Here is a 26,645-nt window from a genome sequence, read left to right as displayed (position 1 = left end):
CGATCGACGGTATGTCTCTCAATGATTGGCCAGCAGGCTGTTCCCATAGTTACTGACACCGCAGTTGCACTTTGCAGCCTAGGAGATGGAGAGGTGGATTTACAGTTGGAGACTTTACTGCCATTGAGAGACCCGATTCACGACCACCTGTAACTCCCGATCCAGGTGATCGAGGTGATCGAGGTGATGCGTCGCCGTCTTCTGGCCTCCGTGGACACCGCACACACACACACACACACACACACACACACACACACACACACACTGTTTTCTTTTTTCTTTCTTTTTGTTTTTTGTTTGTTTTTCGAGACAGGCTTTGCGCCTTTCCTGGAACTCACTCTGTAGACCAGGCTGGCCTCGAACTCACAGAGATCGTCCTGCCTCTGCCTCCAGAGCTGGGATATAGGCGTGCGCCACCACCGCCCGGCCACAGTTTCTTTTAAATTAAATCTTTAAAAAGAGTGACCCTCTACAAGCAACTTTGAAGAGGCACGTGCAACTTGTTACGCATGCGCTCTATCTTCTCAATGATTGGCTTGCGCTTGTATTTTCTACTTTCCTTAACAACGGTCACCGGGGAGACTAGATCGGGAAGACGCCCCCCTGTGGATTGGCTGCCACTTGCTTCACCGCCTGTGAACCACTAGAAGGGGCAGGTCGGGGCATTGCAGTGGGGGAGCTGGCTGTCCCAGATCCCAGGCAAGAGAGCGTCTGGCTGTGGCTCAGAAGGACGCAGAGATGATCAGCCCCACATCCAGCCAGATCATGGGTGTTAAGGTGCAGTCGGAATATGAACAGCTCCCCAAACTGCAGCAGGAACTGGAGAGGTGTCCCAGCTCGGTGGGTGGATTGGCCATGAGGACCGGAACAGACGTTCCGACCGAGCCCGCCGCATCGGCCACTACCTCTGTGGACGTGGCTGAAGATCCTGGAGCCAACTTGTTCCCGGTGAGGGCCGAAGAGAGTTGTCCACTAGTGAATATTTATAACAGGTTTCCCGGTAAGGCGCCGCCAGCCGCTACGTTTACTAACGTTCGAGACATTTCTGGAGTCACCGTGTTAATAGGCTGCTAAATAGTATTTAAAGCCCACCAAAACCAAGCCTCGCCCCCTGTACTACACATGAAATTATAGCATTCTCAGACCCCCTAGCCACTCACTACGGGCCATGGACTGGGGGCCACATACTGTAATAGCTTTTCTTTCTATAACCTGTTTTCTCTCCACAGCCACCGCTACCCCAGCCCCGAATCTGTATGTGGTGAGTGTGGAGAGCCAGGGGGGAAATTACACTTCTCATTTTTATTATTCCTTTAAGGTCTCCCCAACAGTCTTATCCAGCAGCCAGGGTACCCCAATTTTACAGATGAAGAGACTGAGCTGAGAGAGGCTCAAGTCACCAGTGTTCCGGGCTCCTCAGTCCAGGTGGCAGTGTGAGAAGACAGACAAGTACCAAGCATGTAAACATGATGGAGCACTGTGCAGACTGAAACCAAGACCCGGGGGGACTTCACCATGGTCACACACAGCAAGACAAGAACTCAGATTTTCTAATCATTGGATTTATAGATAAAAGGTCTCCTAAGGGCTCATCTAGAGTCTAGATCCTAGACCATAATGTTCTTCACTTACAGTGGAAGTGAGGCCCACAAAAATGACTTAGCAAGTTAGCCAAGCCTCAACTCCTGATCCCCAGTCCAATGCCCTGGAAGTCATGGCCCCATATGAGCCGTCATTAATTTGTCTCATCTTTTCCTGACAGGAAATACCTGGACATCCATTCTATGCACAGACTGGAGAAGGCAGCCACTGTGGAAGAGATGAGAGAGTATGGGTTTGAGTTGGAAGAGAGAGAGCTCTGGGGGGACACTAGAGTACCAGGTGATGGGGATGAGGAGAGGCTTGTGTCATGGGCTGCAAGAGGCAGCTCAGTGGTTAAGAGCACTGGCTGCTCTTCCCCAGGACCCAGGTTTGGTTCCCAGCACCCACATAGTCTGTAATTCCAATTCCCAGGGATCCAACACCTTCTTCTGAGTACCAGACAAACACATAGTACACATACACACATGCAGGCAAAATTCCCATACCCACATAATAAAACTAAATCCTGAGGTGAGGGTGGGTGGGGGAACCGTCTAGTCACCATTCCTTCCTCTCCCTCCCAAGGGTTCTGGCTGAGCTCTTGGAGCTCGGCTGTCCTGAGCGGAGCCTACGGGATGCCATTATCTTGGACCTCCTTTCCCATGTGCTCATCTTCTGCCGTCAGCAGGGCTTTTCACTAGAGCAGACATCAGCAGCTTGTGCCTTGCTCCAAGATCTTCACAAGGCCTGTGTTGGTGAGAGGGAGGCAGCCACCAAAAGCTCTGAGCCCCAGGAGAGGAGGCTGGGCTAGCACAAGTGACTGTGGGAAGCAGGAGCAGGGGGACTGCCATCTGGGACGTTGGTTCCACCATAACTAGTATTATTGCACCACATTTTTATCACCTTTGAGGTCTGTTTCCTAATTGATAAATGAAACATATGTAATAGTGTTATGGGTCTGTTCTGAGAAATATGTAAATAGGGGGCTGGGGATGTAGCCCAGTTAGTAGAGTGCTTGCCTAGCATCTGCAAAATCCTGGGTTCAATTTCAGCACTGTATAAATCAGGTGGGGTGGCACACACCTGTGAGAATCAGAAGTTCAAGGTCATCCTCAATTATGAAGTGAGTTCAAGGCTATCCTGGGCAATAGGAGACCCTCTCTCAAAAATAAAGTACCGTGAGGAAGTGGTGGCGCACACCTTTAATCCCAGCACTTGGGGAGGCAGAGGTTGGCGGATCTCTGTGAGTTCCAGGTCAGCCTGGGCTACAGAGTGAGTTCCAGGACAGCCAAGGCTACACAGAGAAACCCTGTCTCAAAAAACAAAAATAAAAACAAAAACAAAAACAAACAAAAAAAGAACAAAGTAGCTTCCTGATGCCAGGTATGGTTGGCTTAAGCCTGAAAGCCCTGTGCTCAGGAGGCTGAGGCAGGAGCAATGCCATTAGTTTGAGGTCAACTTGAGTTACACAGTGAGTTTCACACTAGCCTAAACTAGAGAATGAAACACTGTCCCTGAAACCTCCTGAGGATGGGACCTTGTCTGTCTTGTTCGGTGACTAGAAAAGTCTATAGTGAGAACCTGGTATTTGTTGAGTGAATGAATAAAACAAGCCAGGCCTTACTCCTAGATCTGTGCACTTGTGAATGCCCTGCTCTGCAGTAGTGGGGTGAAAGGGTGGAGGGTGGGAGGCTGAGTGCTTTACCTGGTTTCCGTCCAGCTACCCCTCTGGGCAATGTGGAGGAGTGTTACCGATACTTTACCAGCAGCCTCTTTTGCCATGGAGTCAGGGTAAGATCTAGCCCAAATTCCTGTTTTCTCCCACCACCCTCTTCCTGGGAAGGTGCCCTGGGGTCTGCCCCTGCTCATGGATAGCTGCACTTTTGGAGGATGAGGTAGGTGGGCTTCTGGAGGCTGTCGTGGCACTTAACTCCTAATTGCCATCACAGCGGCCCCCTTTTAGCATCGACCTCTTTAAAGAGGAACAGCTGCTGGCGTTGGCAGACTACGTGGTCAACACCTACTTCCGCCACTTCAAGCTCTACAAATACGTCTTCACACCCCAGGTACTGTGGACGGGCAGAGCGGCCCCGCCTCCCTTCCTCCTCCTGAAGGTGCTATCCTTTCAGCCCCCTCTTCCCTTGTTTGCCCAGGTTCGGCTGGACCTTTCTTTGACGTACATGGGACTACCGCTACCCAAGTCCTGGCCAGAGGGTAAGATGGGTACAGATGGACCAGGCTGGGACTGGGCCAGGGCTGGGACTAAGGCCTCTTCCTGCTTCTGGTGTGCAGAGAAAGAAGATGGCGAGGCCACAGCAGAACAAGCAGCTTCTCCACAGGAGGAAGAACCGGAAACTGTGACCCAGCCAGAGCAACAGCCAAGTGAGCATTTTCAGGGGTTAAGGTGCCCTGGGACTCTGTGTCAAGGTCAAAGGAAGGGTTTGGGTCTATCTGAGTTCATTGCCCCTACACACACCATTTTTTTTAATACTGGGGAATGAAATTAGAGCCATCTGCATAAGAATTTTACCACCAAACTGTATATCCTCAGCCTACCCCCCACCCTCTTTTTCTGGGTCAGGATCTATTTAGTTCTGCCTGTTCTGGAACTACGTAGATCACGCTGGCCTCAAACTCCTAGAGACCCTCCTCCCTCTGCTTCTTAACTGCTGAGCCATCTTTCCAGTCCCTTGTTTCATTACAGACATACTGGTATTTTTTATTTTATTAGAGACATTCAGAATGTGTGTGGAGATCAGAGGGCTTTGGGGGGTCAGTCCTCCTTCCACTGTGGGTTCTGAGGATTGACTCAGGTTGTCAGACTTGTACAGCAAGCTCTTTACCCACTGAACCATCCCACCAGCTCCTGTTCTGTCTTTTTGAAAGGTCTTGCTGTGTAGCCCAGGCGGCTTTGAACAAGCCCTGCTCAAGCTCCTGAGTGCTGGGGTGGTTGAAGTACTCCACTATATCCAGCTAGGGACGTAGTTTTAGTTCTGGTGTCTCTTGAGATTTATCTATTTTCATTTTATGTGTCTGGCAGTTTTGTTTACATGTGCATCTGTGTACCACATGTGTGCAGAACCCACAGAGGGGAGAAAAGGTCTGAATGCCCTTGGAACTGGAGTTACAGATGGTTGTGAGCGCCATGTGGATGCTGAGAACTGAACCAGATTCTTTGGAAGAGCAGTCAGTCCCTTTAACCACTGAGCCATCTCTCCAGCCCCATGTCCCTCTCTAAATAATTCCTTATGCCCAAGTCCAGATAATAATGTAACTCCTGGGGTGTTGCTATGTGTAGAAAAGGTGGCCCCAGAAAGAGAATGATGGGACAGTACTTGACAACAGCAAGTACAGATCTGGTAACGCTAGGTTCCAGGATGCCCGCTTCTAAACACGCTGTGCATATTAACTCAACCCTACGGTGAAGAATCGTTCATGAGGAGGCTGGCTGCCTGATGTCAGGCCCACGTGCAGTCAGAATCTGAATCCAGAGTGCAGTTTGGCCACTCTGCCCAGCTGACGGTTCCCAGTGGCTCATTCCCAGTTAACACCCCTGTCCTCCTCCTCTCCCTGTAGGTGAGGTGTGCATCCTCCAGACCTACATCAAGACCCAGCTGAGCAAGGAACTGAGGCAGCTCCAGCAGCTGGTGGAGGAACAGCTCAGGGACAGCGAGGAAAGGATGAGCAGCAAACTGGCTGCCCTGGAGCGGCCCAGTCAGCCCCCTCCCAGCAAAGGCAAGGCCAAGACCAAGTGATCCCCAGCATCTTCTCCAATAAAGACCTGGCCAGAGAGAGCATCCCATCCCCCACCTCCACAGCACCTTCGTGTGTCCCTGTGCAACTGGGCAGCAGACAGGGCGCTGGCTCTCCCAGGCACGTAGCAGTTTTATTTCAGATGCATCACAGACAGCGGTGACAAGGCCAGGCACAGTGTGGGGAGATTCCCTTCCATCTCAGCCCTGACCTCCGAGTCCAGGAGGGGTGGAGGTTGAGGGCTGGTTTCTGCAATGAGTAGCATTATCAGTGGTAGACTTGGCAAGGCAGGGTTAAGGGCTGAGACCCAACAGGCTGGAATGATAAAAAAAAAAAAAAAAAAAAAGAAAAGATCTCCTCCTGGAGAGTCCTGCTTTCCGGTTTGTCAGAGATGAGGCCCTAGCCCAGCACCAGCGCAGTCTCATCCTCTGTGATGACGTTGGCGGCCCCTTCTTCTTCAGTGGCCATGATAGAGAAAGGCCTGGGAGGCTGGTGCTGAAAGAGGGCAGCCCGGTTCTGCTGCTCGCTCTTCTTCACCCAGTGCCCGTAGAGCCGGAAGGCGCAGCTGTCAATGAGGCGCCGTACAGGCCGCAGTGCATAGGGGTCGCTCAACAGCGCGTTCTTGGTTAGTGGTCGCAAACGGTGAGTGCTTAGTGCCACTCGCCCGGCAGCCAGAATTGTCCACACTGCCACCTGGGGAAAGGGTCAGTATTTGCCCCACTAAAGCATCCAGCACAGGGAACAGGGCAAGGCCTAGGTGTAGACCCTGCCAATCTCAGGCTTACCCGGAACTTCTGTCGTGGTGTGAGGTTCCAGGATTGGCTGCCTTCACAGCGCTCAAAGAAAGGGTGCTGCAGGGCCTGCTCAGCGGTCAAGCGCTCCTCAGGATCCACCCGCAGCAGCCTCGAAATCTAGAGAAACCTTAGCGTATGAGAGCCCGTTCTTGGGTCTTCCCTAGTGTCCTCTAATGGCCCCTCCCTGCTACTCACCAGATCTTTGACGGTGTTTGAACGATCATCCCATTCGGGTGAACTAAACTGGTATTGACCTTCCATGATCATGCGCAGCATTAGGATTTGGCGCCGGTGCCAGAACGGTGGTGAGCCAGCCAGAAGTGTGAACAAGATCACCCCACAGGCCCAGCTGAGAATGAGACCATGGTTAGGCTGGCCTGGGTAACAAGCAAGGACATGACACACAGAAGGAAAAGGAAGCGTAGCACAAACTCACAGGTCGACTTCCTTGCCGTAGCCCGGGTGGGTTTCATCCATGGAGCATCTAAGGATCTCTGGTGCTAGATACCCTGGGGTCCCACACAACTCTGGGGAGAGAGGGCACAAGACTGAAGGAATGCCACCAGCCCCTCCAGAGCACTAAACACCAGAGCCTTCTCAAGTCGGCCGGAGCACGAGTGTTCCCTTCCTGCTGAGCCTCAGAGCAAGGCCATGTCCCTCGCTAACCAACTACATTCCTGCCAAAGCTGACAGTGGCCTTCCTAGAAGTTTGGGAATGACTTCAAGGCCTTACTCAACCACATCGTTTCCCTCCTCCACCTTCAAGGCAAAGTAAGCTACACTCTCATCAATACATCTTGTTACCACATTATTAGATACATAATACATGTGAAAAGCAAAATTCAAAATTCGGCTGTGTCCCTTCCCGCCCATCTTCCCTTTCAAAGGTTCCACTGAGTGGAACTCCACCCCACCAACGGAGAACAAACAGAAATATGGGTTCTTTTTGATTCTCTTTAATTTGAAAGACAGGATTTTTTTTTTTTTTTTTTTTTAAACACCTGGGGTTGTACTTAGGGCTTCATACATACTAATCAAGTATTCTACCACTGAGCTACATCCCCAGCCTGGGATTTTCCTTTTTTTTTTTTCTTCAGATAGGATCTCACTGTGTAGCTTTGACTGGCTCGGAACTAACTCTGCCTGCTTCTGCTTCCTGAGTGCTGGGATTAAAAGAGTGTGCCACCATGCCCAGCTCAAGCCTGGAATTTCTTAAAGCACTTATGGGGGTAGTCTGTTTAGAACCCTCCCTTGAGGTCTACATGAACTATGTTGGTCTACATAGCTAGTTCTAAGACAGACAGGGCTACAGAAAGAGTCCCTGTCTCAAAACAAAAAAGCCCACAAAAACCCAAAATCCTTCCTTGGTTCTTTATCATGGCATCAGGATTGAGTCTAGGTTCCTCCTAGACTCAACTGACACAAATCTGTAATTTTTTAAAAAAGATTTATTTATTATGTATGTAGGGTTCTGCCTGTAGCCAGAAGAGGGCACCAGATCCCATTATAGATGGTTGTGAGCCACCATGTGGTTGCTGGGAATTGAACTCAGGACCTCTGAAAGAGCAGTCAATGCTCTTAACCCTCTGAGCCATCTCTCCAGCCCCAAATCTGTATTTTTAGTTTCTTTTTACCACTCAAAGGTACCAATTCTTTGATTTCAGAAATTCCAAACTATTCCATGTTGTACTTCTAAGAGAATTTAGTAAGCCGAAATGGAAAAAGGCTGGGAATGTGAATATTTGACTACCTAGCATGTACTAAGAGCTCTATTAGATGGACTTGAGATAGACGTACCTTTCCCAAGCTCACTATCTTCCAGGAAGCAAGTAAGAAGTAGCAGAGTGTAAACCATGTGATAAAGAAAATGCAAAACCAGGGGAGCTTCCCTGAGTGGAGGTTTACTGTGAAACCCGAATGACTCCAGCCAAGAAAGAGGGTGAAGCAGGCAGGCAGAGGATTCTAAAGGGGTTTGTGTGGAGACCTGAAGGACATGAAGTACAGCGTCCGCAAGTTACAGTCAGGCTGCCTAAGAGCAAAACCTGTCTTCACGCCTAGTTATAGAAAGGAGACTCCACACTATTTAATTAGGGAAGTAAGCCACAGCCCAGAGATTTGGTGTGGTACCTGCCCATGGTAAATGCCATTATTTCATAGCTATTAGTACGTGCAGTGCAAAATCAAAAAGGGAAAGATAGCTAATGAACAGCTCTGGGAGTTCTGCACTTGACTTTACTTATTGGCCGTCTTCCTCAACTGTCTTCTACTTCACATACTTAGGCAAGATCTCTCACTTGAGCCCAAAGTTCCAATCATTCAGATAGTCCAATTAGCCAGCTTACTCCAAGGGTCCTGCCTCCTTGCCTCCTACATGCTGGTATTTCCATGGTTGCTGCCATCTAAACTGTGGTCCTCAAACTTACATGGCAAATGCTTTATCCACTGGGCCATCTTCCCAATCCCAGAAATATTTTTTTTCTTCTTCTTCTTCTTTTTTTTTTTTTTTTAAAAAGATTTATTTAAGTATATTCTGCCTGCATGTATTCCTGCAATCCAGAAGAGGGCATCAGATCCCACTATAGATGGTTGTGACCCACCATGTGGTTGCTGGGAATTGAACCCAAGACCTCTGGAAGAGCAGCCAGTGCTCTTAACCTCTGAGCCATCTCTCCAGTCCCCCAGAAATATTTCTTATCACAGTGAATGCGTAACATCATGCAAGCTCTGGCTCCCAGGGCCCCAGGTGAGATGTTACACAAGGCTGGCTGGACACACCAGTCTCCTCACAGCAGGGAAGCACCACGCAGAGGTCTTGTTATATCTACACTTCAAACAAACTGCTGGGTCCTTCTAGCCCTACTCTTCCTTTCCTCCTAGGGCAAGGTCCAGCTCAGAAGGCCCCTCTTCTGGGATCCCTCAGGTTGAACAATGTTCCTTTTTCTCACTTCCTTGGCATAGTCCTCTGCTTATCCATCTCCAATCTCCCAGGTAAGGAAGTCCACTAAGCTGCACAAAGCCTATGCATCAAGAAGTGGCGCATGCCTTTAATCCCAGCACTTGGGAGGCAGAGCCAGGTGGATCTCTGTGAGTTCAAGGCCAGCCTGGGCTATAGAGCAAGATCCAGGACAGCCAAGGCTACACAGAGAAACCCTGTCTTGAAAAACCAAAGAGGCTACTCAGCATGTATTTACTTTGTTTTCCTTGGCATCTGGGACTCAGCTCTCAAACTGGCCAGCCAACCTCAAGCATGGGTCTCTTTCCCTCCCAAGTCTCTTAAGGCACCTGCTTCCCTCACCTCGAAGCTTTTCACCAGGTTCCAAATGGCAGGAGAACCCAAAATCTGAAAGGCGGATCTGCATATTGTCGTCTAGGAGAATATTCTCAGGCTTCAGGTCTCGGTGTACAATGTTGTTGGCATGGAGAAAGCTCACTGCTTCCAGCAGAGACCTCATGATGGACCTGGGTGAAGCATAGGCTAAGTCCTCTTCTGTTTCTCCCTGTACCACTCCCTGTACATCCCAGGGGCATTAGGCTCTACCAGTACCTGGTTTCCTTTTCTGAGAGGGCCACCTTCTCTGTGAGATAGTCAAATAGCTCTCCTTTCCGCATCCTAAGGGAACGGGGGAGGGGAGAAGAGGCAGATGCACCCTACTGAGAAGAGGTCAAGGCTAGTGAAGAGAGAAACCTCTGTGGCCTGCAGAAGCATGGGAGAGAACATTCCAGCAGTGAGCTGCATTCCAGGGCAGTTTTTGACACAGTGGATTGGTGGCTGAAATATCCTTAATGTGCCATGAAGGGACACTTTTAGTGAGAATAGTGATTTCTCGGGACAGTAGTTCACAGGAGGTCTTTCCTATCTGAGAGGGGCTACGGCTGTAAGATACTAACCTCTTAGAGTTAGCGTCTAGAACATGGGCCAAAAGTTCAATTAACACGTACCAAGAGGTAGAGTGAAACCATTGTGGAGTTTGCTCTTTTATCGTTCTTTAAAATTGAGGTCACGGCCAAGTGTGGTGGCACATACCTTTAATCCCAGCATTGGGGAGGCAAAGGCAGGAGGACCTTTGTTTGTAGCCAGGGCTACAGAGTGAGATCCTGTTTCTAAAAAACAAAACAAAACAAAAAAACCAAAACCAACCCCCTCCCCAAAATACATACAAAAATAAGCATAATCAAATTGAGGTTATAATTACAATTCTGACCAACACTCAAAACAGACTGTCATAGACCTGCAACATTTCCTATTTCCCCTGAGATTTTTGCAGAGGGTCACTTGACAGCTTCATGAATGTTTTTCTGAAGGTCTATGTTAATCTTTGGTATTCAGATTACTCCCTCCTCTTCCAGATACAGGGTCTTGGTACAGAGCCCATGCTAGCCTTGAATCCGCAATCCTCTTGCCTCAGCCTCTGGAGTACTGGGATTACAGGCATGATGCCTGGCTAACTAACACTCTTGAAATCCGTTGCACTCTATCATATGACATAGAACATCAGATTCAGATAAACCAAAGAAAAAGAACCCACAGGCAGCGGTGGACAGCAGTGCAGTATGGTAAATGAGGAAAGCCTGCTGAGTGAGGCACTTTTATAAGGAATTAGTTCACTGGTGAATACTTGGTGCCTAGTCTTTTCTATCCCAGTCATTTTATAACCATGAGGAGCTGGGACAGGGACCATTTTGATAGGTCACTATTACTCTTGAAATATTTGCCTCCATCATGGCACACAGAAGGGGGCCTGTGCCTGGGCTTTCAGGGAGGCAGAGCAAGAAGTAAACAGAGTGGTCCCTGCCCTGTAACACTGGGGCCACACATGGAGGCAAGGAATAGGCTTCTCGGATGGGCGGGGGATACTCACAGGTCAAACACCAGGAACATGAAGCTAGAAGACTCGTAGGAATCGATGAGAGTGACTGGGGAAAGAGGCAGAAAGGCAGAGAGGGATGGAAAGGACACACATCGCAGGTGGTCTTCCACCCACAGGCAGAGCTAGACTATTCTGCTGGGCAGGACGGAGTACCAAGGAGGCCACAGGGACCCAAAGACTGGCCGTTCTTGGAGGGAGAGTGAGGAGGAAGAGAGAGAGACCTACAGGACATTCTAGGGTATGGTTAGGAACAGGGAACGCAGCCTCACTGATATGGGGGTGGCCAGCGACCTGGCGAAGGATGTTCATCTCTCGCTGTGTGGCTTCCCGAACCTCCTCCAGCTGCTCAGGACTCAGCCGCTCAGCTGTCACCTCCATGATCTTCACGGCAAACTCATCACCAGTAGCCCGATGGACGCAGCGGCGCACCACAGAGCTCACTCCTCTAGCAGAAGCAAACGATTGTCAAGTCAGGCCCCCACTCTCTTCAACTTCCTCACCCTTTTTCTTTTGCCCCCTCTCTTCCTTTATTTTAATTAATTGATTGATTGATTGATTAATTAATTAATTGTGACAGGGTCTCACTGTATAGTTCTGGCTGTCCTGGAACTATGTAGAACAGGGTGGCCTCGAACTCACGGAGATCTGACTGCATTTGCCTTCCTTCCAAGTGCTGGGATTAAAGATGTGTGTCACTATATCCACAAGCCTGGCCCTGAACTCAATCCTCTTGCCTCAGCTACTTAAATTCTGAGATCTCAAGTACGCCCCACATCTGGCTTTTATATTCTTACTTCCATATATAATAGAGCCTTTGGTCCATTATACCAGACTCTGAAGACCCATTTGACAACAGGACAAGTACCAGAGGAACAAACCCTGGCCTTAAATAGCCTCGCAGTGTCCTCAGGCATGTAAGTACCAACCAGCAAGTTGCCACACGAAGCCCACAGGAACTCCGGCAGATAACTTGGGTGAAATACAGACTAGATCAGGGCTTACACACTGAGCAAGGCTTTTCACAGTCCCAGAGTTTGTACCTGGCAGGAAGTGGCAAGAAATTATCTCCAGTTTCCATCCAAACCCCAAACCTCCCTGTACCCTGTAACGTTCTACATGTAAGAAAAGATCTTAAGACTAAGACCTCAGTGCAGCCCCCAAATCTGCCACCAGCTGATCCAGAAATGACCCAATGACTCATCTGGACTTAATCTTCTTCTTCTTTTGTTTTTGTTTTTCAAGACAGGATTTCTCAGTGTAGTATTGGAACCTGTCCTGGAACTCACTCTGTAGACCAGGCTGGCCTTGAACTTACAGAGATCCGCCTGGCTCTGCCTCCCGAGTGCTGGGGTTAAAGGTGAGCACCACCACCACCCGGCTGGACTTTATCTTCTACAACTCTGAAACGTGGACAAAAATATCTCAACAGGGTGTTGAAAATGTTAGTAAGATAGGGGCAGGACAGTCCATTTGGCTTTTGTAAAAGGCACATGGATTCCATGCGTGGGCTCTGTCATGAAAACATATTTCTTCTGCTGATTTCCTGGCTGTCCTTTACAGGGCCTTACCTCTGTGTTCTCTTTTGCATGCTTTGCCTCCTTTGTTTAGAATCCTGTCATCCATATCACAGTAAAAGGCAAAATACAAATTTACTGAGTGTCAGGTCAAATGTAGTGTAGCCAATGGGTGGTTATGGTTACCTTTTGGCCATATCTTAACCGGACCACCAATACTTTCACCTCTTCCTACTGTCTTATTCTTGGTCACTTTATAATTTCATTTTCTTGTCCATCTGAGTGTCAAGCTTATGGTCTAACTTGTATGTATGTATGTATGTATGTATGTATGTATGTATGTATGTATGTATGTATGTATGTAGTGGAACTCAGAACCTCACACATGCTAGGGAAGCATTCTACCATTAAGCTACATTCCCAGTCTCTAGTCAACTCATCTTTAATAAACTTCATTTAAGAATCTTGTAGTTTCGGGAAGTTCAACGGCTCAAGTCCAGACTAATTGCCACCTCCACCAGTAGTCCTGTGTCTGTTCTCTGGTAGAAAGGAACAACTCCCTCCTCAAGCCTCCCATACACCTTTTATTCTTGGTGAGTAAGCCTTTCTAGTAAGAGTCTAGCTCATTTCAAGGGAAAAGCCAAGTCTTAAGACTCAAAGCCCAATCTTTTTTCTGCCTTGTTCTTTGCCCACTCCTTAGAGGTCAGCCTTGGGCTAGCAGACTAGTGTAGGGTGGTGTACTTGCTGAGCATGGAATAACAATGCCAGAATAGAGGGCGGGGCTGTAGCTCAAGGGCAGGGTACTTCCTTAGCATGTGAAATCTCTGAGCTCAAACCCAGCCCCTCAGCTCCCCCACCAAAACCCTGACAAAACAAATCAACAGAGCTGACTGAGTACTTGGCCAATGCCTCTACCTACAGCTCTCAGAAGGCTGAGGCAGAAGAATTTTGAGTTCCAGGCCAACCTTGGTGACACAGAGGCTGTCTCAAAAATAACAAATATAAATAAAAAAAAAGTAAGTTGAGCTTGCCCAGGGCTCCATACTTAGCCCTGAACATTCTCCCTGAGTATCTTCTGCACCTCTGTGACCTCAACCTCTAAGCCCAGATATTTCCCTTGTCAGACATGTCTTCCTGGACATCTTTCCTTGTGGATCATAAGGACATTTCACATCTATCATGATTACTGCACTTTCTCCCAAAACTAACTTCTCTCTCAATATTTCTGATCTGTTAATGCTGTGGCTGTTCACACTCCATAGCTAAACTGTCCCTCTCTCTCATCCCACCCAACCACTCTGTCTAACCCACATCCTAGGGCTTCACCTCAGGGCATTTATTGCCTCCGCTGAGGTTCTCATAACTCATCCCACACACTGCTTCTCAATCAGCTTCCTAAACACAGGTTCAGTTGTGTTACTGTCTGAAATTCCCAGCTTATCAGTTGCCGTGAGTAACAGTCTCTTCTCCTCTCCACCCCCACTAAAATGCTGGGGATCGAACCCGGGGCTTCATACATGCTAAGCAAGTGCCCTATCTACCAGCTGTCTGTCCCCTTTTTAGTGACACGCACACACACACACACACACACACACACACACACACACCGAGGAGTCTCACTGTAAGTCTGGCTGGCTTAGGAACTTGCTACACAAACCAAGCTGGCCTCAAACTCAGAGTTCCACCTGCCTCTACCTCCCCAAGTGCTAGAATTAAAAGCATGTTCTATGTGCTATATGTTCACGCTTAAAATTAACTGTGGGATTCATTCAAAATTATTTATCGACGGGCAGTGGTGGCGCACACCTTTAATCCCAGCACTCGGGAGGCAGAGCCAGGCAGATCTCTGTGAGTTGAGGCCAGCCTGGTCTACAGAGTGAGTTCTAGAAAGGCACCAAAACTACACAGAGAAACCCTTTCTCAAAACAAACAAACAAACAAACAAACAAACAAAAAACCAAAAAAAACCCCAATGCACATAAAAAAAATGATTAAAAAAATTACCTGTCACCCTATTACCTGAAAGATAAAAATAAAAGCCCAATAGACTTCCTGGTATTCTGGCTCTTACAATATTTCTGTTCCTCTTCCGCACATACATACATAACAGTAATAATCAAAGAAAAAGAGGGGGCTGGAGAGGTGGCTCAGAGGTTAAGAGCACTGGCTGCTCTTCCAGAGGTCGTGAGTTCAATTCCCAGCACCCACATGGTGGCTCACGACCATCTATAATAAGATCTGACGCCCTCTTCTGGCGTGCGGGCATACGTGAAGGCAGAACACTGTATGCATAATAAATAAATAAATCTTTAAAAATAAAAAAAGAGGCTATCCACTTGAAAGTGGGGGACATGAGAAATGTTTGAGGGAGGGTAGTAGGGAGGGAGAAATTATATAATTCTATTTCAATTAAAATCATACTTTAAAAAAGGAAAAAAGGGGGGCTGGAGAGGTGGCTCAGAGGTTAAGAGCACTGACTGCTCTTCCAGAGGTCCTGAGTTCAATTCCCAGCACCCACATCATGGGTGGCTCACAACCATCTGTAATGAGATCAGGTGCCTCTTCTGGCCTGCAGTCATACATGCTGTATACATAATAAATAAATCTTTAAAAAAAAAAAAATGAAAGAAAAAAAAGGAGCCAGGAGGTGGTAGTACAAATTAATCCCAGCACTTGGGAGACAGAGGCAAGCGGATCTCTCTGAGTTTGAGGCCAGCCTGGTTTACACAGCAAGTTCCAGGACAGCTGGGTATATACAGAGAAACCCTGTCTTGAAAAACAAAAATATAAAATACAAAAGAAGGGAAAAACAACATCCAATTCCAATTCCTTCACCAGCCACCTAAGAACTATCCACCAAATGACCTAATGACCACCCAAGAACTACCCACCTAATGACTACCTAAGAACTACCCACCAAATGACCTAATGACCACCCAAGAACTACCCACCTAATGACCTCAGTTAGTCCTGCGTTAGTCTGTACTTCAACTCATTTGTTGGCTATTTCCAGACTCCTTTATTACTTATCACTGTGTGTGTGTGTGTGTGTGTGTGTGTGTGTGTGTGTGTGTCTGTCGCGCACATGTATGGAGGCCAGAGGACACTTTTAGGGAATTGGTTCTCTCCTTCCTTATGTGGGTTCTAGGGATCAAACTAAGGTATTCAGACTTGTACCTCAAGCACGATACCAGCTGAAACCTCTCACTGCTCCACCAGGTGTTTTGTTTTCTTTTTCGAGACAGGGTTTCTCTGTGTAGTTTTGGTGCCTGTCCTGGATCTACACAGAGAAACCCTGTCTCAAACAAGACAAAACAAAAAAGGGGAAGCAATTAATTTACTTGTAAGAAAGGCAAGCTGTAAAAGAGGAGGAGAAGGACAAGTGGCCTTTACAGTAACTGGGGGTGCCACCTCTGATCTGCCGCCTCCAAAACCACTTTCTGTTTCCCTTGGAAGTGCAGTCAATATTTGATTCTTCCCCACAGCTCTTATGCTTTCTACACCCTCCTTAGCTTGTCCCAAACCCTGTAACACCTCAGGATTTGGATGTGGGCTCCTTTCCTTAATACACTCTGTGGTGGTTTGAATGAGGATAACCCCACAGGCACATATGTTTGAATGCATGCTCCCTAGGAAGTGGAACTGTTTGGGAAGGATTAGGAGGTGTGTCACTGGGGATGAGCTCTGAGGATTCAGAAGTCCAGGACAGGCCAAGTTTTGCTGTATCTGCCAGCTGTGTGTAGATGAGATGAGCTATCAGGCCCCACTCCAGTGCCCGCCTGCCTGCCTGCCTGCCCGCCCGCCGCCATGCTCCCTGCCAAGATGAAAATGAACTGACCCTGAGAAACTGTAAGCAAGCCTGCAGTTAAATGTTTTCTTTTATAAGTTGCCTTGGTCATGGTGTCTCCTCACAGCAATAGAACACTGGTGACCTGCACTGAGTCCTAGAAGCTTTAAATATTTATGTGCAACTCACACACTATATTGTCTTTGATCCTTAATTTCTCATTAGAATCCTGGTTCCAACTACTTAATGACATCTCCATGTGATATCTAAATGTGTCTGCCAAGTCTAACGCCACACCCCTGTCTTTCCCAGGCCTCTTGAGCGTTTCACACAGCAGACCCTGCCAAGCTTCTAAGAGTGCACTCTTCGGTCTCCCTCTATAGCTCATAGATATCTCCCCAAGTTCCTTGATAGCTTCTTTGTAAGTGATTGCTAAATGGTGACATGACCCAGGACCCGAGCCTTGGCCCCTTTCAACCTCTCTCTATTCTCCCTCCTCACAGCTGTTTTTTACATGTTGATGCCTCCCAAATTTATGATTGTCATCTAGATTTCCTTGAGCTCCAGACTCAAACTCATTTGAAAATACCATCCACTGGAGCATCTCAAAATTAGTATTTCCAAAATGAAACTCCTGATTTGTTTACTCCATTTCCCAATCTAATCCTTTCTCGGTCTTCATTTCAGTACTCAAATGCTCAAATAAAAACCTTAAAAGTCACCTGTTTTCTCTCCTTCCTTCATGATCTATATCCAGTCTCCTTTGAAACCATTACCTGAACCTGCCCACTTCTCTCCATCTCTGCAATCACCACCAATCTAAACTACCACATTACTAGCCCCTGTCCTATCCAATCTCTACATAAGAGCCAGAAAGAGCTTTTTAAAACCTAAGTGTTTTAAGTGCCACCATATGCTAAAAAGTCTCCTAACAATTACCCAACTCATGCCAAACACCAGCAAAATAGAAGATGGATTCTGCTTTTATTCCCAGTCAACCGAGGTGCAGGAAGAACACGGTCTCTGCTCACAAGCATCCTCACATCATGTTACGATGTGAAAGCAGACAGTTGCACTACATGAAAATTTAAGTTCCTTATTGTGGCCTAAAGCCCTACGGTCCTCACTTCTCCAACTTCATCTCTCCTGCCTCCCCCGCCTCTTACCACAGTCTAGCCTCAAGCACTGCACTAAATGGCCCTCTAAATGAGAAGCCTCCCGCCTCAGCTCATGACTTACCTGGCCTCATAATTCCCGTGTCAACTCCAAACTCAGCTCCTTGGGGCCGAGAAAGCAGCGCTGTAGTAAAGCTCTTGTCTATCTATCACGAATGAAACACTAACTTTGACCCCCACGAACACCACTGCTTCCCAAACCCCACCCCCTCCTATCATTTTCTCAGAAATCTCCTAAAGCTCCTCATCTGTGGAGGCTTCTTTTCTTTTTTTTTCCAGAGCTGATGACTGAACCCAGGGCCTGAACTAAACCCCCGACTCCCTTCATTGTTTTAATCCTGACTATTTATTTTTTCCCTAACACTTGCATTAACCTTTACTTTGCTTTCATTATCTGTCTCTACTGTTAGAGTGGGAACCCCAAGACACAAACTTTATGTTCCTGTCCCCCTCACCTGGTACCATTAGTGTCTAACACAACATAACCAGTAGTATACTGTGCTTCTCAAACTAAAACCCATAGAGCATCTGGAGTGATGGTGACCGCAGCTTTTATACAGACCTCTACCTAGCTAGCTGGACACCTGCGAAACACACCCGTGCTCCTTTGAACCACTTTAACTGAACTACAGCGTGTAGACATTGTCTACCCTCTGTGTTCGCCTTTGTGTGTGGCGCACAGTCAAGTTTGTTGACTATATAAATGAATAGGTTAGAGAAGGGGGAAAGTATTAACTCAGAATACTAGTTTAGTCACTGTTTTCCACTGACCACTTCCCAGCTAGCCAGCTTTCAGAATGAATCCTTTATTCCTGGCTGGGATCCGACTTCTCTGAACCTCTGAATTACCGGCCATGGCTCACCTGCCAATGACGTCCTTAGGGTCGTACTTCTGGTAAAACTCTTTGGCCGCAGCCCAGTCGGGCAGCTCATCCTCCGGCCCCACGTCCAACGTCATTCTGAGGGATGTGGGGGCCTGCGTGGAGGAAACGGAGGGCAGTGAGGGCAGTGAGGTCCACAGGTTCTGAGACGACACACATCGTGGCTCCCGGGGGCGCAGCACCTGCGGCTGGGGCGCCAGGGTCCTGGGGGGGGGGGGGGGGGTAGGGGAAGGATCAGGGCCGGGAAGACCACACCGAAGGGCCTAAGGGGAAGGGAGGGTGGCAGGGCAGGGAAGGGGGCAGGGGAGGGAGGGGAAGGCGATTCGGAAGAAGGGAAGGGGAAATGGCACAAGTGCGGGCGGCTGTTACCGCGCAAGCGCACTTGGCGACCCCTGGGAGGAGGCGCAGGGTCTCGAGCTGAGCGACGCGTGCGGGCAGGGGAAGGCAATCTAACCTGGGCGAAGACGCTCAGCTGGCTGGCTCGCTCGCGTTTACTCCTCTGCTTTTAACCCGTAGGGCGCCCACAAAGACCTAAGGGTCCGACGCCATCACTGCAGCCAATGGGCCCCGGGGCTTGAGGACTCAGGCTCAGAAACCCTGCGGATTGGAAAGTGGCAGTCCAATAGAAAGCCGGGAGTCCAGGGCAGGCTAGGACGTTGGAGTGAGAAGTTCCCTAAAGGTCTCCGCCGTAAGGAGGAGCCTCAGAAACAGCCAATCAATGTAAGGCATTTGCTTTCATCCAGTGGTGCTGCAGGTCTGGAAGAGGACACGGAAGTTGGGTTACCGGAAGTGTGGCATCTCTGCAGTAGCTCACAGTCCTCCACTTCTTAGTTTGGGACAGGGCCCCCTCAGTTTCCTCCAGGAATCCTCATCGTTTTGTTTTCGAGACAGGGTTTCTCTGTGTAGTCCTGGCTGTTCTGGAACTCGCTCTGTTGACCAGGCTGACCTCGAACTCGGCCACCTGCCTCTGCCTCCCAAGTGCTGGGATTAAAGGCTTGTCCCACCACCACCCAGCTGGAATCATCATCTTATTTCGGCTCTTTATTATAATAAGAGCCTGTTCCAAAATTCTTTTATTGTGGAAACTTTAAAATGCGTGTAGCCAGGTGTGGTCGCTCACAACTTTAATCCCAACATTTAGGAGGCAGTGGCAGGCGGATTTCTGTTGAGTTCTTGGCCAGCTTTGTCTACAAAGTGGGTTCTAAGACAACCGGAGCAGTTATACAGAGAATCCCTGTCTCGAAAAGCAAAGTGAAACAATATGTATACATAGGCAGCTTTGCCATTTGGTGCCAAGTAGGACGTCATCCTGGGCAGCCGACTCCTCCTCCAAGGTTACCGGTCTTGTTCCCAGAAACCTTCTGCTTTAAGTACACTAGGTTGTAAGGTTCTGCCTGGAGTAACTTCAAAGCCAGCTCAGTCCTAAAACCCAGGCTCTGGACTAACAGCAATTAAAAAGGCAAAATCCTGATGTTACATTCCAGCAAAAGAGTGATGATAATCTTTTCTTTATAGTAGTGTCTCACCATGTAACCCTGGTTAGCCAGCCTGGAGTTCTTTGTGCAGACCAGGCTGGGCTGGACCTCAGCCACTGTCTCCTGAGTGTTGGGATTAAGTGTGTGCAAGAACTCTAGACTTCAGACAGCTTTTTCTGTAATGAAAACAAACACTTAGAGAGTGCTCTGGCCACCACTCCAAAGCACTGATCTGTCAGCAGGTTTGGCTTTAACAACTTGGGAAAAAACTTTCAACTTTCCTAAGTAGGTCTGTTGTTGGTATGTAGTGGATGATTATCCTGAAATTAGTCAAATTAAAAGTATTTATATCATTAAGTACCAAGATTCTTCCTGTTGAGAATATGGAATCTGGAACTAGAGGAAGAGCCCTATGGGGATAATTTAGAGCAACAATGAAAACAGATTAAAAACATAGTTTCATATTTTCTAGATTTAACCTCTGAAAGGACCCTGAAACAGAAGCTATTAAAGACACAGTCTAAATGGTGATTTCTATTAGCTGAAAATAAAGGAACCAAGGATCTTTGGAAGAAAAGACCAAAGACAAGAAAAATGAGATATGGACCACAATATGGCCTCCTGATGTTCCACTTACCCCCCTCCCCCAACTTAAAATCTGCAGGTTTTCCAACATGCACGTTATACTTTAAAAGAACATATTTTACGGACGACAGTAGGGCGTGGTATAGCTTACTTAGTTGCTGAATTCCAAGCACTGAATGAAAATAAGTAAAAGACAGAGATGGGTATAAACATCAGAAGCAAGCATATAGATTGTTAACGCTGTGAATAAACGAGAAAAGGTGAGCTTTCTGGTGGGGCAGCTGCCTTTCAGACACCATGCTTTTGTGTAAAATCCAGGGAAGCTCACTGGTTAGTGCATTGCTTTGACCTGGGGTGAACAGATGCTTCTTCACATTTCTTCAGGAAGTCACACAAAGCAACTGGCATCTACAGGGACACACAGAACCAAAGTTGAGAGGTGCAGGTGCATGGCCATGCTATGGGGACCAGACATGTATCAGCAATGGGTCTGAAACTGCAGAATCTATGCATGGGGTTAATGCTGATAACCCTATCCCTGTGTGGTAGGGAATCACAGGCCACCTAGCTGTGGTGGCAGATGTATATTCCCTGCAATGAATAAAAGACATGCTCAGAATTCTGAAAGGGCATCTTCGGAAGGAAACCACAGGGTGATCACCTACTGTCTCATTTGTTACAGGCTGGCATGTCTTCTTGATGAATGGGGTCTGCTACAAGTATGGGAACACCCCAAAATATTACAACCCTAAAAGTATCTTGTTTGATGGGATGGATGGTAAGCAGGCTGTGGTGGCAGTTCTGTGGGCAATAAGACACAGCCAGATCTTAGAAGAACTTGCTTATACAAGGAGGTATTTATTACAAGGAGGCAAAGGCAAACAACTGTTTCCTTCCACACCAGCTTCTGACTTAACAGGAAAAGTGAGAAACAGGGAGGAAGATGTACATATTAGCTTGTCATTTCTCACAGCAAGCAGGGTGGAAAAGAAAAGAGTACAAGCTAGTTCTTTATATTCTTGAGTTCCAGAATCCTAGAACTCATAGGAGAAACTAGAAAGTAAAGACGGAGAGTGGCAGAAGTAACAGAAGATATTTCCTGCATCTGACCTTTAATATACAGAAAGGGGAAAACTCATTAATTCAGCATACTGATGGGGGCACTTAGTAACAGTCCAGTCCAGGCAACCATGATAACCAGAGAAAACAATATCTGATCTGCCTGATCCGGAAATGACTATTTTTAAATTAAATTTTATCTGTATGTGTGCCGTGTGTGGACACGCACATGCTACAGAGTGTGTGCGGTCAACAGACATGTCATAGGAGTTGGTTCTCTCCTTCAACAATGTGGGTCCCAAGGGTCAAACTTAGGTTTTCATGTTTGGTGTTTGGAATTTTCACTCCCTGAAAAAGTTTTTTTTAAAAACAAGAAATGAAAGATAGTCCCACCCACAATGGCCTATTTCACAATGCTGGGAGACGTGGGGATGGATGGAAAATGAGTGTGTGGGAGTAGAGAAATTTATAATATAAATTTGCATAATTTGAAGAGATACAGGGAAAAGAATCAATCCCTAGTGGACTAGTTCATATGAAACCCCAGCTTGGTTATCATTGGCTAAAGCTCCCTAATATCAGGTTCTGGAAGATCACAGAAAAATGACAGGCATTACTATGGAAATTGGGCATTCAAGAGTCAGTGCTTAGTGCCAAGTGTTCTGGGCCTGACAGGAGTATTTTCACAGGAGACAGGATAGAGAAGCAAGTTAATTCAGCAGAGACCTCATGGTTGGTACTTTAATAGCTTTTGCAGAGTTCCATGATGAGACATGTAAATGCAGTTTATAAAGGTGAAAACAGTCAAAGGATGTAAAAGGGCTAAGGGGTCTGGTATGGATCACTTAAAGACCTGGGCTTGGTGACATGTCTGTCAGCACATAGGAAGTAGCAGCAGGAGTTCAAGGCCAGCCTGGAATACATGAACCCATCTTATAAAATAAAAAGAGCCTGTGAGACAGTTCAGTGGGTAAAAGTACTTGTCACCAACAATGATGAATAGTCAATTCCTAGGTCCCACATGGTGTAAGGAAACCAATTTCTAGCTGGGCGGTGGTGGTGCACGCCTTTAATCCCAGCACTCGGGAGGCAGAGCCAGGTGGATCTCTGTGAGTTCGAGGCCAGCCTGGTGTACAGAGTGAGATCCAGGACAGGCTCCAAAACTACACAGAGAGAAACCCTGTCTTGAAAACAAAACAAAAAAGCAAACAATTTCTGAACACTGTATCCTTATTTCTATACGCATGCTGGAGCCCTCCCCTCCCCTCCACAACACACAAAACCAACAAAAATGGGATAGGAGAGATGGATCAGTAGTTAAGAGCACTGGCTGCTCTTGCAGATGACATAGGGTTGGTTCTCAGCATCTGTATAGTAGCTCACAACAATCCATAACTTCAGTTCCAGGAGATCTAATGCCCTTTTCGGACCTCCTTGAATCGCTGGCCTTACCTCCACTTGGCTTTGGGCCAGGCCAAACAACGCAAGTTAGTTATGAGATCATTCAGGATGCAGGGGTAGTGTCCTAGGAATGAGACCAGATGGCTCTAGGATGTAAATTTTGGAAGGGTCCTGTTCCTCGTCTGTGCTACTGTACCCAACGGATTGATTTAAATGTATTACATATTGCTAATGTTTTCAGAGTATCCTTTGTTAGGGTGGACTTCAGAAAGCTCACCTGTCCTGTGATAAAGTTTCCTTATGTAACGCTATAACCTCTGAATGTCTCACAGACTTGGAAAACACCTGGAGGAACAGTAACAACCTTTCAACAGGGGCGCCCAGAGTGGTTAGAAAGACACTCTTAGAAGCCATAAAGTTTGTCAGATGAAAATCCTGCTGCCAAGAATGGATGGACTGTATTCTCAGAGTTATTGCCAGGAAGGCCTCTGGAGTCCTGCAAACCACTGTAACTGTTGGCTGCATCCCAAACTAGGTGGTGAATCTGTTGAAACATCACACTGGTTGTAGGACATGGAGAAATCAGGCTGGACTGAGCCATGAGCCCCATTCCTGCTAGCTAGCTTTAAACAAAAACACCAGAAGGTACAATGTGGGTGACAATGATTTTTGCTTACACCCATAGGTTGCTGCTGTTGTCAGCCTCAGTTATAAAAGGAAACTAAAAAAATATTTTACTTTAAATTATATGTATGCACATGTGTGTGCATGTATGTCGCTGCCTGTGGAGGCGAGAGAACATCAGATTCCCTAGGGCTGGTTGTAAACTGGCTAGTATGAATGCTGGGGACTCAACTCAGATTCTTACCTGCAAAGTCATCTGCCTAGCCCGGGAAACATTTTGCAGCAGGTGGTACTCAGCCAGTCAATCTACTGAAAATAAGTGACTGTTGCTGTGGCATTCTCTGCCACAAATGGAAAAAAAAATGACCAGACATTGCTATCATCCACACCACCCTTTCAAGAAACAAACAAACAAACAAACAAACAAACAAACAAACCCAGAGAATGTCCTCAAAGAGGTGAAAAGAATGTATCAAAAGAATTAAAGGGCTGGAATGTTGTGCAGCTGTTTTGGGCTAACTGAAAAATGTTCCCCTCAAGAGAATGGAGGCGCTTGAGAATGAGGAGGCTCAAAAAGGTGTTAAGACTCATAAAGTCCTTCTCTTAAGTTATACAATCAGTAAACAACTGCTGAAGAAAAACCTCTTGGTCAAGGAGCTCCAGGGATGCAGCTTTCATGAGCTACTGTCCATGGAAAGGTGGGCTTTCCAATGATCTAGCTGCCTCTGAGTCACCCATGTTTCTGTAAATAACCTAGTAACCTCATTGGTTCATCATACTAGACTTGAACTGTTTCCTTGGTCTATTGTTGGTGTCCTATCCAGGGTGAACATATTTGTTCCTACCTCCCCAGGAGATGTAACACAGCATTGTGGAACACTGAAGACCACCATGTGCTTCTCTCTCATCAGCGTATGTATCTCCAATTTGTTTAGCTCTGCTCTTTTCCATTTTCTTTCTGAATTATGATAGTCACTCAAAAATTTTATTCGTGAGGCACATGAACTTTAAAAGACAAGTCCAAGAGCCAGGCAGGTACGGTGATGCATGGCAAATGAAGAGGTGGAGGTCAGCCTGGTCTAAATAGTGAATTCCAGGATGGCTAGAGCTACATAGTGAGGGGGGAGGGGCAGTACCAGAGCATCTATAGTAGCATGGTATAATGTTCATGATTGGAAACACCCCCACATGCTACCAACAGAAAATGAATAAATTACAATGTATTCATATACATAGCAACAGAACTACAGCTATACATAATACTCACTACACAATGTTAATAGCGAAGACAAAAAGGTATATGACTCCATCTCTTTAAAGTCCAATTTATTTTTATTTACACGTGTGCCCACAGAGGCTAGAGAGTGCTGAATCCCCTGGAGCTGGAGTTTTACAGGGAGATGTGAGCTGCTAGATGTGGGTGCTGGGGACCAAACTTGGGTCTTCTGCAAGAGCAATAAGTGCTTTTAATTCCTCAGTCACTGTTTTCTCCAAGCCATAATTATTTTGAGTATGGTGCTCTTGTATCGCATTAAGAGTTTTGTGTGCCATGTGTGTATAGCTTTATGTATGAATGTTTTGCCTGCTTGTATGTATGTGTATGCCTGGTATGTAGAGATCAGAAGGCAATGGAAACCCCTGGAACTGCCATTACAGAGGTGGGAATCACCATGTAGACATGGGGAATGAAACCCAGGTCTTCTGCAAGAACAAGTACTCTTAACCGTGCAATGTTTCCTCCAGCCTTCATATGCACTCCCCCTCCCCCCATTTTGTTTTTGAGACAGGGTTTCTTTGTGTAACAGTCCCAACTGTCCTGGAACTTGCTCTGTAACCAGGCTGGCCTTGAACTCAGAGATACTCCTGTCTCTGTCTCCCAAGTGGCCCCCAGCCTATATATACCACTTTAAACATTTCTTTCTTTCTTTTGGTCCCCCCCTCCCCAGACAGGTTTCTCTGTGTAGTTTTGGAGCCTGTCTTGGAACTCGCTCTGTAGACCAGGCTGGCCTTGAACTCACAGAGATCCGCCTGCCTCGGCCTCCTGAGTGCTGGGATTAAAGGCGTGTGCCACCACTGCCCGGCTTATTTATTTCTTGATTGGCTGACTGCCTGCCATCTCTCTAAAGCAAACTCAAGAAGAATTACATTGTGAGAAGTCAGAATAGTAGTTACTTGTGATAAGAAATGATTAGAGGGTACTAAGGTTTCGCAGTGCTGACAACAATCCATTTGAATAGTAGCTTTCAGGTAGTGGTTAGGTGTTAATTTAAACTGTACATTTGTCTGGGAGTCTGCTTGTGAGTTATATTTCCAAACCTGAAGAAAATATTTAAGCTGAGTGTGGTGGTGTATATCTGTAATTCTAGCAGGATCAATTCTGTAATTCTCAGGAGGCAGTAGCAGGAGGATCAAGTTTGAGGCCAGACTGGGCTACATGACCTTGCCATTTTAGAGAACAAAGCAGCAGCAACATCATCAGTCAGGCATGGAGGTGCAACACTAGTAATCCCAGCACTGGCACAGTGACTTTGAGTAGTCTGACTCAATAAAAAAAAACCAAACAAACAAAACCCCACCCCAATATGTACATTTATAGACCCTAGAAGTTTAAAATATTATCAGGAGTCCCAGGATAAAAACATAAAATATACTTAATTATATAACTGTCAGTATACAGGGTGGTTGTTCTTGTAATCCAATTTCATTCCTCTGGAAGCAAACTGTCTGAATTCAAGCTACCTTTTCTACTTTCTAGCTTTAGGGTCTAGGACTCACATACTCCCGTTTCCTCAACTTTAGCGAACAGTGGTACCTACAATTGAGTCACTGTGAGGACTCAGAAGAAAGCAGCAGTGCCTGAAGCAGAGCCTGCCAGTAACTCCTCAGCAAATGTCTGTGAGCCACTGCTATTATTGCTGTCTGGCTTCAGAGTCATGGCTGATAGATAAGGAGCTGGTTTTTTTCCAAGGGAAACTTCCCCCAAAAAGTAAAAAAAACCCAAAAAACCAAAAAACAAAAACACCCCCCAAAACAACCTAATCCTAGGTAGAGGCTAGAGGCCAGAGGCAGGCTTAAGTCATCACTTAGATGCCTAGTCTTGGCTTTACCAAAAGCCCAAGGGGAAGCAGTAAAAAGAACAATTAGACAG

The 26,645-nt window shown here is 46.9% G+C and overlaps 2 protein-coding genes across 4 annotated transcripts; one reads left to right on the top strand and one right to left on the bottom strand.

The window, feature by feature from the left end:
- The first annotated feature begins 452 nt into the window (after positions 1 to 452).
- On the top strand, positions 453 to 5,681 carry Ccdc189 (coiled-coil domain containing 189). Of its 2 annotated transcripts, XM_036194177.1 has the most exons (9): positions 453 to 948; positions 1,230 to 1,261; positions 1,763 to 1,828; positions 2,167 to 2,336; positions 3,302 to 3,372; positions 3,531 to 3,647; positions 3,735 to 3,795; positions 3,874 to 3,963; positions 5,158 to 5,681. In XM_036194177.1, the coding sequence occupies exons 1-9, from the start codon at positions 739 to 741 to the stop codon at positions 5,334 to 5,336; spliced, it is 996 nt and encodes a 331-aa protein (XP_036050070.1). In that variant the 5' UTR covers positions 453 to 738; the 3' UTR covers positions 5,337 to 5,681. The 2 variants fall into 2 exon arrangements, with proteins under 2 accessions (XP_036050070.1, XP_036050082.1); XM_036194189.1 differs by lacking the exons at positions 3,531 to 3,647; positions 5,158 to 5,681 and having other exon boundaries at positions 3,302 to 3,424; positions 3,874 to 3,967.
- On the bottom strand, positions 5,442 to 19,128 carry Phkg2 (phosphorylase kinase catalytic subunit gamma 2). Of its 2 annotated transcripts, XM_036194160.1 has the most exons (10): positions 18,808 to 19,128; positions 18,336 to 18,448; positions 11,266 to 11,441; positions 10,988 to 11,042; positions 9,673 to 9,738; positions 9,424 to 9,587; positions 6,565 to 6,655; positions 6,324 to 6,477; positions 6,120 to 6,245; positions 5,442 to 6,027 (listed from the first exon to the last, which is right to left on the bottom strand). In XM_036194160.1, exons 2-10 carry the CDS (start codon positions 18,428 to 18,430, stop codon positions 5,734 to 5,736), a joined length of 1,221 nt encoding a protein of 406 aa, XP_036050053.1. In that variant the 5' UTR covers positions 18,431 to 18,448; positions 18,808 to 19,128; the 3' UTR covers positions 5,442 to 5,733. The 2 variants fall into 2 exon arrangements, with proteins under 2 accessions (XP_036050053.1, XP_036050059.1); XM_036194166.1 differs by lacking the exons at positions 10,988 to 11,042; positions 18,336 to 18,448; positions 18,808 to 19,128 and having other exon boundaries at positions 5,443 to 6,027; positions 11,266 to 11,320.
- Between the last annotated feature and the right edge of the window lie 7,517 nt (positions 19,129 to 26,645).

The sequence above is a fragment of the Onychomys torridus genome, chromosome 1 (genome assembly GCF_903995425.1).
Source record: "Onychomys torridus chromosome 1, mOncTor1.1, whole genome shotgun sequence".
In the NCBI taxonomy this organism is placed as follows: Eukaryota; Metazoa; Chordata; class Mammalia; order Rodentia; family Cricetidae; genus Onychomys; species Onychomys torridus.
The sequence above is the reverse complement of the archived record's forward strand: the minus strand, read 5'-3'. Positions and strand labels throughout refer to the sequence as shown.